Consider the following 17500-nt stretch of genomic DNA (forward strand, 5'->3'; position numbering starts at 1 on the left):
GTGTGTGTGTGCGTGCGTACTACTATTTGGGAGAGCCAGTATAGTAGAATTTGAGAATTAGACATTGTTACGAGCAGTGTTGATTTTGACAGCAAATTTTGATTCAGCTTTAGTCATAGTCTTGTGAATAAAATTCCATTTAGTTTTAGTCATATGGCGTAGTAATGGATGATTTTATACTTGGTTGCATGATGAAAATAGGCAGCCTACAAAGTCACAACGCGTCACGCTGCGACGCGTTGTGAGCTTGTAGATCTCCTATTTTCAGATCTGCTATTGTAGATCTGCTATGTTCAACGCCCAAGCGCAACCAAACATAAAATTACTTGTCTTTTAGTTCTACTGGATCTCTTCACTAGTCCCCCCCTAACATTTTAGTCCAGTTTTTATTTGTTGATGAAATTGTCACCATATTTAGTCTTATAGTTTTAGTCATCGCACCTTCGTTTTTATTTAGTTTTCGTCAGTGAAAAAAGGTAGTCGACGAAATGTTTTCGTCAAAGTTTTAGTCGACGAAATCAACACTGGTTATGAGAACCAAAAATGGTTGTGTTAAGATTATGATTGATTAGAGGTAGGAAAAGATGTGTCTCGGAACCAAAACATTGCAGACCAAGGACCACAGTGGAAATAAGTCGCTGACTTTATTGTGTTTATATCCCTTTGTTTTCCTTTTAACACATTTTGCTGGGGACCCCCTGGCACCCAAGGACCCCTGGGGGCCCCAGACCCCACTTTGAGAATCAATGTTCTATTACACACACACACACACGCGCACGCACAAACACACACGTTTGTATTACTATACTTGTGAGGACATCAATATTTTTAGGACAGAGGTTGTATGAGTGCCATTCAATAAATGTTTTAACCCTACTAGACCATACCCGGTCGACGCATCCGTGGGGGGATATGCGCACATGATCTGGCAACCCGGGAGCCAGTTCGTCCCATAGCTGGGCAGCCCCGTAACCATGGTGACAGTGTTTTACACAAAAACGCTAATAAGAAGCTGAGATTTGATGAAATTGAAAAACAGGCTTCACAGTTAAGTTGAGATGGTAATGGTCAATGGCTGTGTGCGAAATCAGAGCAATTGCTCCAGCCAGTGAGGAGAACCGGGTAGCTTCACCTACTCACTCACTCACTCACCACTACAGACAGCGGTTACTAGAATTATAGTAGGATAACACAAAAGCCGAAAATAGTAGATCTGCAAGGTTGTAGATCTTGATTTGATTTGATTTGATTCATTAGACATGCGGTTAAGTACAGTACTTGAGTACATGTACTTACAGTAGTTACTCTACACCACTGCCTGTGCCTGTGTGTGTGTGTGTGTGTGTGTGTGTGTGTGCCTGTGTGTGTCTGTGTGTGTGTGTGTGTGTGTGTGTGTGTGTGTGTGTGTGTGTGTGTGTGTGTGTGTGTGTGTGTGTGTGTGTGTGTGTGTGTGTGTGTGTGTGTGTGTGTGTGTGTGTGCGTGCGTGCATGTGTGCGTGCGTGCGTAATAGACTAGACAGCTTACCTGCTGCTGGTTCTCTCTCTGCAGGTGCAGTCTAGCCTGGATGTACCCCCGGGTCTCCTGGAAGGCTTGTCTCTGGGAGACCTCAGCAGGGTAGTGGGTGCAGATCCCAATGATGTTAGTGCAGAGAAAGATCAGCACGTTGGCACTCACCTGGAGAGAGAGAGAGAGAGAGAGAGAGAGAGAGGGAGATTATGATTATTATGTTTCTATGTCCATCAGGAAGTCGTGTATTATTAACATTCATCCATTAAGACCGGGAACGCATCTGTGTCATTTTTCGATTTCTTTCTGCTATTCAAAAAATAGCAGATATACAAGCTCATAGCTCGGCACCGAGTGCCGCGCTATGAGCTTGTAGATCTGCTTTTCTTTTTTTTAATCGTGGAAAGTTTGTGCAAATCTTTGAATATATATATATTTGCTTTTAAGCGAACATTTGTAACTCAAATCTTTGCTTCTGTGGGATTCTACAAAATGTCTTCGAAATCCTAACAGTTTTTTTGAAAAAACGTGTTGCTATAATATCAGTGGTTCTCAAACTTTTTTCATGTCAAAGGACTCCCGAAATGATTTGGCCGCGGATCCCCATATCGAAATATTTTGTTCCAGGGACGCCCCAGAAGCAAAGATTTGAAATAGCAGATCTACACGCTCATAGTGCGGTACTCTGTGCCGCGCACAGAGTCCACAAAACATTTTCATGAATTCTTCAAAAAAAAAATGTTTAAAACATTTGAAGTTTGAAAAGGTTGCTAAGCAATTGGCAGAAGGACAGAAGTCCAAACCAATGACTCCAGGAAGTGGTACAAGGTCACAGGAACTAAACGAAGGGGAAAAGTAAAGAGCTTATCGTCTCTGATAGCGGACATTTCTACACTCAGCATTATATAAACAGGACATTTGAATGTAACTTTGACTAACTTTATGTAAACAAAACAGCCAGCGGATAGTGACGAGAGGGCCCTGTACTGTATGTGAACGTACTGTATAAGAACTGCAGAGAACTGGAGAACATCAATCACAAAAACTGCAGCTACTGTAAGCATCAGTATTGAAAATAACATATTATTTCACTGTAGAATGTCATGATCATGGTTCGGGGGGATATTTCTTGTTAGGTCTTACAAGTATTTTTGTCCTGGCTCCTAGGATGTATGTGTGCACTAAAAAATACAGTGCTTGACAGATTCCTAAGGTTTCTATGAAGGTATAGGTGTAACGATACAGTAACTGCATCGCTGAATCGATACAAAGTGTCAACGATCTACAGTACTATATCGATATGCAAACAGCTTTATATCGTAGTGTTTGACTTTGTATCGTATCGAATCGTGTTGCAATGCAAATAATCAATTTGTGCGTTGTATTTAGCAATTTTAAGAAGAAAAAAGAGAAAGAGGGGTTTAATTGCTTTTCCATTACATATCGCTACACTTATCGATAAATGTGTGTATTCTCTGTGTTCATGTCAATTTGCGGGTTTGTCCATATGTGTTCACATACAATGTCCATATATTTGCCAGAGAATCACTGTGTTTACTTATTTATATCCATAATAATACATGTTTCCATTAAAAAACCTGCTCTATCCTCACGTTTCACACAGATTGATTTATTTGCTAAATACTGTATCGATTTTAAATCATTGAATCGTATCGTATCGCCATGAATGAACCAATATCGTCCATGTATCGTATCGTCAACCATGTATCGCGATGCGTATCGTATCGGTTGTTAAAATGTATCGATACACCCCTAATGCACAGTATTTAATTCCGTCTGACCAGAAGCAGGGATGAAACATATCCTCACCAAAATGAATGACCAGACCAGAATGAACAGCCTCCCCCCACACACACACAAACACGCGCGCGTGCACACACACGCACACACACACAGAACAAACTTCCTTTAGGCCACAGGACATGTATTCTATTTGTAGGATCAGTTTCCACTTAGCTCTTCAGAGGAGTCCATTGGCCGGCTGCTAATAATTTTCACAGCCCGCTTTTTATATAAAGTCCTTCACTCTGGGTTTGAGACGAGCCAGGCAGCGCTTTCATGTCTCAGCTCGCTGGGGGGACGTTCACGACTGTCCTGACAACAACCCCCACCCCACAAGTACATTTACTCAAGTACTGTACTCAAGTACAATTTTGAGGAACTTTTACTTTACTGGAGTATTTCCAATGGTCTATACTTTTACTTCTACTAAACTACATCTCAGAAGCAAATATTGTACTTTTACTCCATTATAATTATTTGAAAACTTTGTTACTAGTTACTTTGCAGATATAAATCATTACATTATAAAACATACATTAACCACGTTAGCCCTATTTTATACCTAGGCTATTTGAAAATAGCCGATCTACAAGCTCACAACGCGTCGCATTGCGACGCGTTGTGAGCTAGTAGATCTGCTATTTTCAAACATTTCTGTACTTTTACTTTTGGTACTTTAAGTACATTTTGATTGCAATACTTTTGTACTTTGTACTACTCAAGTAAATTTGTATTTCCGGTCTTTTTCTGTAACTGGAGTACTTCTACTTCTGCATCATGGGAAAGGCTGACTGTGCTTGACCTGTCACAGGGTCACTTCCTTGTTGAGATGTGTTCTTGTTTACAGCCTGAAGAGTGGAGCTCTCCACTCCAGAGACAGGCAGTGGAGGAAGAACTCTTGATTATTTACTCTAAGTGAAAGCAGTGGTGGAAAAAGCACAATTTTTTTTTTTTTTTACTTAGTATCGATACTGCAATGTAGAAGTACTCTGTTATTATTACAAGTAAAAGTCTGGAATTCAAAATGTACTTGAGTAAAAGTACAAAAGTATTGGTATGAAAATGTACTTAAAGAACCAAAAGTAGAAAGAAATCATTATGCAGAATGTCCCATTTCACAAGTTTTCAAATGTATAAAATGTATAAAAATCTTTGAAAATAGCAGATCTACAATCTCGCAATGCGCCGTGATGCAACGCATTGTGAGATTGTGAGATTGTGAGAGATCCAGTAGAACTAAAAGACATGTCATTTCATGCTTGCCTGCATGTCGGTGTCACGCTCCGAAATTAGCAGGTCTACAAGCTCACAACAAGTCGCTGAGCTTGTAGATCGACTATTTTTGGCACACATCTAAATCAGGCATTACGCCATCACTGCCTGCCAAAATACATATTAGTTGACCAAATCAAGTGTAGATTTAGTTGACAAAAACTAGACTAGAACAGAAACATTTCAGATGACAAAAATAGGACTAAGACTAAATGGATTTTTATTTAAAAGACTAAGACTAAAACTGCTGTCAAGATTAACACTCCTGTACTCAAAATGTTACTAGAACTTTTCACTCCAGAGACAGAGGCGGAAGAAGAAGTGTTACAAGTAAAAGTCCTGTAATCGAAATTTGGACTTTAAAAAGTGCAAAAGTATTGCATTTTACTATAAAAACAATAGGTAAAAGTATTGATATGATGGCAAAATATGCTTAAAGTACCAAAAGTGAATGTATTCTTTCAACGCAATGTTCCATTTCACAAAGTTTTTTTCACGCCAAAAGTGTTGACAAAATCTTTCAAACATAGCAGATACATTTGTACCAGCTCACAATGCGTCAAAATGTCACCTTATAGATCTGCTATTTTCAATTAGACTGCAGTGGAGGCAAAAGTGCAAGAATTGCCTCTGAGATGTGGTGGAGACAGTGGAAGTATAAAGTATTGAAAAGGGGAAATACTGTATCGGTAATCAAGTAAAGTAAAAGTACCCCAAAATAGTGCTTATAAGTACAGTACTTAAGAGTCCACCAGCGGTCCAGAGGCGACGTTCAGATGTTCAGACACTAGACACAGCCTGAGTCAGCCAATAGGAAGGCCTAGCCTGCCAAGATAGATCCTGCATCACACACTGAAGTACTCTGGTGTTTTACTTAAGTATAAGTATTCATACCACCAACTTCAGTTAAAGTCTTGACCACAATGTTAAAATTAAGATAGCAGGTAATTGAGACAGATGCTAGGTTAATCGTACAGATTATTATTGTGATAGTATATTGTTTAGACTGCATGCTAGGTTCTTGGTTTACCTGTGATCCTTGCTTACTGAGGCACTACATTGTCTCTCTGCAATAGGCTCTATTCACAGCAGCCATATTATGAAGACATTCACAGGTGTTACCAATGATACTAATGAAGGTTCTGTTCCATTCTGGTCAAACAGAGTCAGGGTGCTGATGTTGTGTATGTTGGCCCACTGGAAACACTCTGTTACACCAGTGGGTCTACAGGGACCCTCATGGGCTTCCAAATGGCCCCTTACAGGTGTGTAACTCTGAGAGTGTACAAATGGAACCAAATGGACCCGTAAGGGTCCATTTGGTTCCATTTGTACAGTCTCAGAGTTATGGGGGTCGTGGAAACCACTGTGCTACACTAAATGGAACAGAGCCTTCATTAGTATCATTGGTAACACCTGTGAAGGAAGTGATAATATGGCTGCTGTGCATAGAGCCTAGTGGTCAACAGGCCTATTGATGTATGTGTTCACCTTGCTTACTGTACGGCTTCGTCCACACGTACACAGGTATTTTCATAAACGTAGCTTTTTATATGCGTTTTGGGGGGTTCGTCCACACGCAAACGCGTTTTTGCTCCATGTAAACGCATCTTTTGGAAAACTCCTGCCACAGTGTAGATTTTTAAAAACTCCGGCTATGTGTTCCCGTGTGGACACGGTAAACGGAGTTTTTGCATGGGTCGTTTAACGTTTAGCCGTTGTCGTGTGGACAGAGAGATTTTTTTAAACAGGGCCGTGTAGACGCGGAGGTTTTCAAAAACGAAAACGAAATATCTGCGTTTATGAAAATACCCGTGTACGTGTGGACGAAGCCTGGTCGCTCTGGATAACGAGCGTCCGCTAAATCAGTGGTTCTCAACCTGGGGGTCGCGACCCCCAGGGGGGTCGCCAAATAATTTGGGGTGGTCGCCAGATTTTTTGGTGAATTTGAAGAAAAAAAGAAGAAAAAAAGTTTTTTTTTTTTTTTTTTTTAACAAAATATTTTTTTATGTTATCATTAATTCATGTTTTATCAGTTAATTTACTCAATTTACCCACTTTTTGCAAAAATGTTTTGATAATAAACAATTATCAAATAACCTATTGTAATTAAATTAACCTTCGCGCGCGCGAACGGGACCGCGCGCGTGCACGCGGGGGGTCGTGGGAAATAATATCATTATTTTGGGGGTCGCGGCCTGAAAAGGTTGAGAACCCTGCGCTAAATGCCTACATTCTAAATTGTAAGTACTGGTACCAGAATATGAATGATAAATGGTGCATTTATCCAAAGTGCTTTATAATGTGCATTTACATTCACACACAGACGGCACAGGAAACCATGCAAGGCACCAACCTGCTCATCAGGAGCAGTTTAGGGTCTTGTTCAGTGTCTTGCTCAAGGACACTTCCGGCGCTAAGCAAGGGGGAGACGGCCGGGGGAATCGAACCTTCTGTTTCCCAAGTGGCCGCTCTGCCCCCTGAGCCACTGCCGCCCCCAAATACACTTACAGTACCAAAGCAAAAAAAAAAAAAAATCTAACCTTTAAAAAAAAGTTCACAACGCATCCAGGGTTGCCAGATCTGCTTATTATAATGTCCCCGCAATATTTTATTTGAAAATAGCCGATCTACAAGCTCACAACGCGTCGCATCGCAACGCGTTGTGAGCTTGTAGATCTGCTATTTTCAAATAGCTGATGTACAGTACAGTATATGTTAAAGTGCTCATGTGGCCCATAGCCGCTTCTTTTGGGCTGGTTTTCCTAGACCTGGTTGCTTGTTTCTCTCACAGAATCTGGCAACACTGAACGCGTCACATATGAGCTTGTAGATCAGCTATTTTCAAATAGCCGAGGTATAAAACAGGGCTTAAGTGGTTAATGCAGGTTTTGTATTAGTATTAGCAACTAAAGCTGACAAATAATTTGTAGCGGAGTAAAAAGTAGATGTGTGATGTAAAAAAAGTACAAAAACATTTACATACTCAAGTCAAGTAAAAGTACAGTACTTGAGTAAATGAAATGAGTTTACTTTCCACCACCCAATGCTAAATACAGGCTGTAGAGGTAGCCAAGAGGAAGGCCTGAGATGATACATCCTGTATCAGTTTAACACATTAAAACCGGGAACGCGTCTGTGTCATTTTTAGATTCCTTTGGCTATAAAAAAATTGCCGAGCTTATAGATCTGCTATGTTTTGAAAAATCATGAACATTTGTGCAAATCTTTGAATATATATTTTTTAAACCAAACATTTGTAACTCAAATCTTTGCTTCTGGGGGATTCTACAAATGTATTTTTTGGAAAAAAAACGTATGTTGCTATAATACGTGGTTCCCAAACTTTTTCATGTCAAGGACTCCCAAGATTATATGTATTTGGCCGCAGAACCCCATCTCAAAATATTTTGTTCCAGGGAACCACAGAAGCAAAGATTTGAGTTGAAAATGAATATAATTTATTATATTCAAAGATTTGCACACATTTTCACGATTTTTCAAACAAAAAATAGCAGATCTACAAGCTCATAGCGCGGCACTCGGAGCTTGTATATCTGCAAATTTTTTTAATAGCCAAAGAAATCTAAAAATGACACACAGATGCGTTCCCCGTCTTAATGGGTTAATAAGGGTGAGCGGAGGAAAAGGTTTGAGCTGAGTCAAAGAGGGTTTTCCCGTATCGTCCCTTAGGAGACACACAGGGCTACGATGTCTTCCAAAACAAAGTTATCTAAACGTCAATATTTTGTCTGTCTCTGATATTCAGGGTCGGTGGTTCTATTCTGGGGGAGTTCTGTGAATGTTTTTTATCCAGGGCTTCCGGGATACAGTGTTGCCACATTTAGCGAGAGAAATAAGCGAAACCAGGTCTACGACCGACGATAACAAGCCCAAAAGAAGCGACTATAGGCCAAGTGAGCAGTTTAAAACTATATACATCGGCTATTTGAAAATAGACAATCTACAAGCTCACAACGCGTCGTAGATCAGCTATTTAAAAAAAAACGTGAAAACAATGTTTTAACAACACAAATCTTGTATGGGGGTCCCTGCCACCAAATATTTTCAGATGGGGGTCCACAGACAAATACATGAAAATGTTTGAGAACCACTGGTTTAAAGCGGCACTATGTCACTTTTTTTTAAGGAATACAATAAAAAATGTGTCCAATCTGTATGGTAGAGTATGTTAAGTATTGTTTGGTCTCCCTGCTCTTCCATTGAGACATCTAGATCGTGTCAAAGGTCATGTCTCACCTAGACACAGGATCTGACACAGATTTTCACCTGATGGTCAAGATTCAATTTATCTCCTGAGTAAGCAGACAGGCTCAATTAGCTCAAATGGTAAACGTTTCAGCACTTGCGCAGGAACCCGGGTTCAAATCCGGAGCAGAAGAGGAAAGTCATACATAGTGCGGCTTTAAACAACATCAGGAAGCGAGCCCAAATAAGCAACTACACTTTGGAAACAAGCTGGGGGCCTGGAATATACTGTAAGATACACCACACCACACCCATGTACCTGTCAAACTACTTCACAAACGTCTACAATCACTACACCAGAGGGAGCTCCACTAATCACGTTTAACCCAGATTTGGCTCAAACAAGGGGTTACATTTGTTTTCCTGCTATGCCACAAAAATGTGGAACGCCCTACCAACAGTCCAAGGAGTGTAAATCCCTACTCTCCTTCAAAACTCTAAAAGAGCACTTACAGGTGGCTGCAATTCAAAACTGTCCCCTGTAAAAAGTCAAAGCCTAGCCCACCCCCTCGAACTGTTTACTGTACATATTTTAGTTTTTGTTTTCAAAGTGTTTATATTATGTTTTGCATAGTAGTGTATAGTATCTGTATGTCATTAATGTTTCGATGAATTGAGTACAAAGGACCCAAATGGAAACAAGCCATAGGCTTTCTTGGGTTTAAAATCCTCTTAGCAGACCTTGTATTCAACTGTACTTTACTGTGCTTTTTTTTTGCAAACTGCTAATAAAGTATTCAATCAATCAATCAATCAATACTACAGTGTCACCCAAAAGCATCAAAAGTAGCAGATCCACAAGCTCAAAACACGTCACGTACTTTTGCTATATTTGAATTTGACTCCTGAAAAGTAACAGTTTTGGACATATGGGGTTTCCGCCCGACAGAGACGATATACTTTAGGCCACAGACCCCCATTTGATATAATCTATTTTATCTCGAGGACCCCAATCTACACTGTGAAATCACTGTGAAAAAAATGTTTTTATTTAACTCTGAGCGTGTACAAATGGAACCAAAATGGACCCTTACGGGCTCATTTGGTTCCATAACGCAGCTGTACACGCAGCTGAAAACAAAAAGCGTCCATTTGGATTAAGCTACAGGCGAGTAAACAACACAGCTGCAGCTAATCAAATCTAATTAATAATGGGTGTGTTAGACAGTAGACAGTAGTCAACAGTACTGTCAGTGAATCTAACACACCCATTATTAATTTGATTAGCTGCAGCTGTGTGTTGCTTACATCACAGTGTGCTTTAAGGTCATGTTTTTGACCCGACTGTAGTTTTCTGACCTGAACCACGAAACAAACTACAAAATCAACCTGGGGTTTCATGCTCCTTTAAAAGGTATAGTACAGTATGCGACAATAAATAATTGTCTACAAGCTCGAAACGTGGCGCAAAGCGTGTTTTGAGCTTGTTGATCTGCTACTTTTTGCTATTTTTGAATTTGAATCCTGAAAAGTAACAGTTTTGGACATATGAGGTTTCCACCTGACAGAGACGATTATGTTCATGCAAAAACAATCACTCAATCGATCGATCAAGCAAACTAAAGGCAAGAAATACAGTAACTCAATGTGAAATGTTTGGTGGAGTTGTGCAAATTATTTCAAGGTAAATCCAAGGTAGTATAGGGACAGTCGGCTTAAAATAGAATATAATCTTTTAATCCACAATGCCCTTTTTTATGCTTTGACCCCCCCCCCCCACACACACACACACACACACACACACACACACACATACACACACACACGCACGCACTTCTCCATTGACCTATTTCCACCGACCTGTTGACCTTGTAAGTGGCAGGAGCGTATGCAAGCTGTCAGCGCCGGGCAAACAACAAACGGAAGCGAGAAGAATCCCGACAATAATATGGAAGCACAATACAAAGGAGGAAAGGGGAACAAAAGACACCGGTGACAAAGGAGGAGAGGAGCGCAGGAGGAGAAACGAGGTGAACCGAGGTGGCTCAGTTTGAAGAGCATCACAGAAAGCAAGGGGAAATAAAAGCAGGTTTAAACATACGACTAAGAGCAGAAAATAGCAGATCTACAGGCTCACAAACGTGTCACGTTGTGTGAGCCTGTAGATCTGCTATTAAACAAAAAGCCGTGACGCCGAAACAGGTGGCCATCGTTTAACCCGTTAAGACAGGGAACGCATCTGTGTGTCATTTTTAGATTTCTTTGGCTATTGCAAAATAGAAGATATACAAGCTCATAGCGCGGCACTCACTATGAGCTTGTAGATCTGCTATAGAGGCTATGCGTGTGACATCATCATTGTACCTGGAAGTTATGCGGGAACGCCTCCTGAGTGGCAAAGAACAACGTTTTGGCCTTGACAGCCCATACATCATCACATTACGGGTCCATTTGGTTCCATTTGTACACTCTCAGAGTTACACACCCATAAGGGGCCATTTGGAAGCCCATGAGGGTCCCTGGACCCCAACTTTAGACCCACTGGTGTAGCAGAGTGTTTCCATTGAGCCAACATGCACAATATCAGCACCCTGACTCTGTTTGACCAGAATGTAACAGAGCCTTCATTAGTATCATTGGTAACACCTGTGAATTTCTTCATAATATGGCTGCTGTGAATAGACCCAATAACGTAAAAAAATAATAATAATCCTGCTGCCTCCTGCATCATGTGACATTTAGAAACAGGTGGTACGCTGGACCGTTGAATGATTTCCAACGAGCGCTTCCAAACTCCAACACTCCATGCTGCTCTATGTTTTGCCACTCAGTCTAGATGAGGGGGGCGTATCAGTGGTTCTCTGACATTGTTTAGGTCAAGGGCCCCCAAAATGATATGTAGTTGTCCACATACCCCGCAATCTAAAATATTTTGTTCCATGGGCTCTAAGAAGCAAAGATTTGAGTTAAGACTTTCAATGAGGAAAATATAGAGGATGGAGTTAGGGTTAAGATTAGACATTTAGAGGTTTTGTTTATGGGGTTTAGAGTTTTCTCTATTTTATACCGAGCTGAGTGTGCGGCGATCGATGTCACACGCCGGAAAATAGAAGATCTGCAAGCTCACAACTATTTGCAGCTATTATTTTGTATGCTTGTGATGTCCTTACAAGTAGGCCTATAGTAACACAAACGTACGTGTGTGTGTGTGTGTGTGTGTGTGTGTGTGTGTGTGTGTGTGTGTGTGTGTGTGTGTGTGTGTGTGTGTGTGTGTGTGTGTGTGTGTGTGTGTGTGTGTGTGTGCGCGCGCGCACGCGGGGGGAGAGGTGCACAGTGACATTAGGCAGATGGCACATAGTGCTCAGCTCTGTTTACATTACTCTCACTGTTCAAGCAAAAACAGTCGTGAGACAAGAGTGGTGTGCGTGTGCGTGTGCATGTGCGTGTGCGTGTGCGTGTGTGTGTGTGTGTGCAGGTAAAACGCCCACTCCCTCCTCTCTATACGTGCATTAGTCAGGGATTCGGTGTGTGTGCAGTATGACTCTAGATTAGATCTACAAGACATGTTTATTAGATCACTGCTTTTCCAAGTCATGTCAAGGAAATTAATATATATATATATATACGTATACATACGTATGTATTTGGCCGCGGAACCTCTGTCTGCAAATATGTTGTTCCAGGCCCCCCCCCCCCCCTCCATACAAGATTTATTTTTGTTAAAAATGTGTCCAAAATGAAAAAAAAAATTAAGGATTTTTATTTTGAAAATAGCAGATCTACAAGCTCACAACACGTTGCGATCCAGTTATACAGATTTTGATGCTATACAGTATTATTAACCCATTAAGACCTGGAACGCATCTGTGTCACTTAAGATTTCTTTGGCTATTCAAAAATAGCAGATCTACAAGCTCATGGCGCGGCACTCGGTGCCGCGCCATGAGCTTGTAGATCTGCTATTTTTTGAAAAATCGTGAAAATATTTTTTATATTTTTTTCAAAATGTTATGATTTAGAAATTTGAAAAAGTGTTTTTAGAATCGCCTTAGGTCTTAATGGGTTAAATTCTGCTGAGGACCCCCTGGAATCCCCTCCCTCAAGGACCTCTGGGGGGAGGGGTCCCCCAGAGGTCCCTCAAAGACCTCACATTGGGGACCTCTGCTCTAGATCTGTAACCATGTTTGTGAGAATATTGTGTCGTTGTTGTTGTTGGACTGGTCCATGTGCGGCGGTGCGCGTCGCTTTAAGAAAGGGTGTGTGAGCGTGTGTGTGTGTGTGTGTGTGTGTGTGTGTGTGTGTGTGTGTGTGTGTGTGTGTGTGTGTGTGTGTGTGTGTGTGTGTGTGTGTGCATGTGCGTGTGTGTGTGTGTCACACACTCTCCTTGTGTTTGAGCTCACAGTCTAAAACTAATTGCGTGCTTTTCTCAAGAGGGTGTGTGTGTGTGCAGTGGTGTAAAGTAACTAAGTACATTTACTCAAGTACTGTACTTAAGTACAATTTGGAGGTATTTTTTCTTTGCCGTAGTATTTCCAATTTTCAGTGCTTTTACATCTACTCCACTACATCTCAGAGGCAAAATATTGTACTTTTACTCTACAATTATTTGAAAGCTTTAGTTGCTAGTTACTTTGTAGATTTTGATTATTACTACAAAACATATATTAACCACTTCAACCCTATATAAATTTCTTCGGCCATTTGAAAATAGCTGATCTACAAGCTCACAATGCGTCGCAGCATCGCGAGCTCGTAGAAAATAGCCAAAGTCTATTTAGGGCTGAAATGTGTGTTTTGTAATAATATTTTAAATCTACAAAGTAACTAGTAACTAAAGTTGTCCAATAATTGTAGTGGAGTAAAAGTACTATATTTGCCTCTGAGATGTAATGGAGTAGAAGTAAAAGTATTTAAAATTGGGAATACTCCAGTAAAGTAAGAAATACCTAAAAAAATACCATAACCCATTAAGACCTGGAACGCATCCGTGTCACTTTAGATTTCTTTGGCTATTCAAAAATAGCAGATATACAAGCTCATAGCACGGCACCGAGTGCCGCGCTATGAGCTTGTAGATCTGCTATTTTTGAAAAATCTTGATTTGTTTTCTTTCTTTTTTTTCAAAAAACTGTTAGGATTCAGAAAACATTTGTAGAATCGGCTTCAGGTCTTAATGGGTTAAATACAATACTTGAGTACATGTACTTAGTTACTTTCCACCACCGGTACTGTGTACCTGTACCAGCGTACTGTCATACCGTGTAGCTACCTGCTGTTTTCCCAGCCCTCCACATGTGAACTGGCTGACCCCAGCTCTGTTATCGGTCATTACACTTCACTGCAGGGATAATTACATTATTATGTCATCGTGGTCTCTTCTCCTCCCCTGCTTTGGTTGTGGCACATGTTCCAACACCATTATCATTAGACATTTATTAGACTTTTTTCTGCAGTGGTGTATCGGCTATTACGCAGCCGATATGACCAGATTTGAAAAAGATAGTTCACCCAAAAAAAAACTACTTTTTTTCTATCGATTAGTCACCCCCATGGATTTTTTTTTGTTTTTGTCGCATTTATAAGCCAATAATTTGATGACCGGCAGCAGTTCCGGTAGGAGACACAAAGAGTCTCCTTTGTATTTCCTACCGGAACCGCTGCCTACCGGTCAGCTGGTCATCACATTATTGGCTTGGGAATGCGACAAAAACAAAACAATATCCATGAATTCAAGTCTCCATGGGCCGAAATAACAAAAAAAAATTGGGTGAACTATCCCTTTAAGCATGTTTTTCAACCTGGCATACCTATTTTGGGCATTAGACAACATTTTCAAACGTATTTCCTTTTATTCTTAAAGTGTCAATACATTTCAAAAATAGCTGATCTACTATTTTGTTTAATAGGGCTTTAAGTGGTTAAATAAAAGTGCATTTGTGCGTAATTTTATATTTACTAGTTTGTTTGTTCATTGTAATTAAATTTAAAGCCTCAGCATGTGACTTTTTTAATGAATAAAATGTAATTTTGTCCAATCTGTATGGCAGAGTATGTTAATACAATATAACTTAGACAATTGGGGTGGTTGTATTTTGTCTCCCTGCTCTTCTATTGAGACATTTAGATTTTGTGTCGAAGGTCATGTCTCACCTAGACAAGATCAAATGTATCCCCTGAGCAAGCAGGCAGGCTCTATTAGCTCAATGGTAAAATTGTCAGCACCTAAGCAGATAACCAGGTTCAAATCCGGGGTAGAAGAGGAAAGTTACATAGTACTGCTTTAAATGTTTCCAGTTCACTTTGATCAGCTAAAGTGGCTCAGGGTAGAGGAGAGGGTATCACCGATTAATCCATTTAGACCAGGAACGCATCCGAGTCATTTTAACATTTATTTGGCTATTTTAAGAAAAATCGTGGAACATCTTTGCAAATCTTTGAATATAAGTATATGTTTTAAAGTGTACATTTTTAACTCCGATCTGTGCTTCTGGGGGGTCCCTGGAACAACATATTTTGAGATGGGGGTCCGTGGCCAAATACATATCATTTTGGGGGTCCTTGACATGGAAAAGTTGGAGCACCTCTGATGTAGTAGCAACATACTGTTAGGATTTAGAAGGAAAAAAATATATATATTTATTTGGCCGCGGACCCCCATCTCAAAATGTTTTGTTCGAGGGGGCCCCCAGAAGCAAAGATTTGAGTTACAAATGCTCGCTTTAAAAAAATGTATATTCAAAGATTTGCACACATTTTCAGAATAAAGAAAAAATAGCAGATCTACAAGCTCGTAGCGCGCTACGAGGTGGTAGATCTGATATTTTTGAATAGCCACATGAATCTTAAAATGACACAGATGTGTTCCCGGTCTTGATGGATTATATTGTGCAGAGTGCAGAAGATAGTCAACACCTCAGTTCCTAGATATATCTCTGTAATTACTTCAAAAAAAGGTCAGACACGTTCACAGTCGTTCACAGCCACCAGAGGGAGCCCCACCGACTTGGTGCCTTGCAGGTTCAAAACATGTATAGCAGGGGTCTTCAACAGGGGGTCCGGGACCCCTAGGGGGTCCTCAGAGTTACTACAGGGGGGCCGACAAATCTTTATGTTATATGCCATATAAAAAAATTAATAAAATCCATATAATATAATACAGAATTTCTGAGGAGAAAATTAGCCAAAAATAGCAGATCTACAAGCTGCACCACGCTCACAACGCCTACAAGCTCATACATCTACAAGCACACACCAGATCGGATTTTTTCGGCAAAGAGGTTTGGTGCAGAGGGGAAAAAAGAGCAGATCAAGTACAGAGCCAACAGTCAAGTTTACTAAGTATTGAGGGTTTCAGTGGTTAAATGTCTGAAATAAACAAAAAAACATCAATTCACATAACACTGATAGTCTATGAAGCTATCTATGAAATCTATGAAAAAGACACAATATTATACAATATGTAGCGGGGGTACCTGCTTCATCCGTCTCTCAGCTAAGGGGGTCCTTGGACTGAAAAACGTTGAAGACCCCTGATGTATAGGAAAAAGAGCTGGTTCAGCAGCACTAGAAGCTGCTTCTAAATATAGGGAACCAAGTTGTGGTTCCTGAGATGTGATTTTTGTAGATTATATGTAGCCTACAGTATATGTGTTTGTTTTTCTATTATATTGCATCGATATTGTAGATGGTATAATGTGAATATGTATCTGATGTATCCCCTCCCCAGAGTCCCCCGCCCCCCCCCCCCCCCCCCAAACGCACACACACTTTGAGAGACAGGTATACCCACGCGTTCATTCAGAGACGTGCTCACATCATGAATAGGGCTGTGAATCGTCTGCTATCTCACGATTCGATTCCGATTATCGGCTCTATTCACATGCAGCAGCCATATTATGAAGACATTCACAGGTGTTACCAATGATACTAATGAAGGCTCTGTTCCATTTAGTGTAGCACAGTGGTTTCCACGACCCCCATAACTCTGAGAATGTACAAATGGAACCATTTGTACACTCTCAGAGTTACACACCTGTAAGGGGCCATTTGGAAGCCCATGAGGGTCCCTGGACCCCAACTGTAGACCCACTGGTGTTTCCAGTGGGCCAACATGCACAATATCAGCACCCTGACTCTGTTTGACCAGAATGGAACAGAGCCTTCATTAGTATCATTGGTAACACCTGTGAAGGAAGTGATAATATGGCTGCTGTGAATAGAGCCTATTGGGTCACGATTCCGATTTTTTCAAAACAAACGATTCTCGATTACATTTTTTTTCCCCCGATTCAGAATCGATTCAGCCCGGAACTTGCCACTTCTCAAAAATGTCATTACACAAAAATACTATAAAAAAAATATATATATATATTTTTTTAAATAAAAATAAATAAATAATCGATTCTGAATCGTCCAACATGAGAATCGCTATTCGTATCGATTCTTTCCCACACCCCAATCATGAACTACATTATGCGTCTCATCCACCCACCAGCATCACACTACATGTCATCATACACACCTCATACTAAAAGGACTGCTTTTTGTGTTTTTTTTACTTCAAAATTAGTGGTCTAGGATAGGCTCTATGCACAGCAGCCATATTATCACTTCCTTCACAGGTGTTACCAGTGATACTAATGAAGGCTCTGTTCCATTTAGTGTAGCACAGTAGTTCTCAGATTTTTGAATTTCAGATTTCCACGACCC

The 17500-nt window shown here is 40.5% G+C and overlaps 1 protein-coding gene across 1 annotated transcript in view; it reads right to left on the bottom strand.

Annotated features, from left to right (window-relative positions):
- The window catches only part of adcy6a (adenylate cyclase 6a), a 108270-nt gene that overhangs the window by 30131 nt on the left and 60639 nt on the right, over positions 1-17500 (bottom strand). The window contains exon 4 of the mRNA XM_084069463.1: positions 1526-1675. Within this exon, the coding sequence (XP_083925589.1) occupies positions 1526-1675 (150 nt within the window). The remainder of the gene's footprint in view (positions 1-1525; positions 1676-17500) is intronic.

The sequence above is a fragment of the Gymnoscopelus microlampas genome, assembly GCF_963454915.1.
Source record: "Gymnoscopelus microlampas genome assembly, chromosome: 10".
Taxonomy (NCBI): Eukaryota; Metazoa; Chordata; class Actinopteri; order Myctophiformes; family Myctophidae; genus Gymnoscopelus; species Gymnoscopelus microlampas.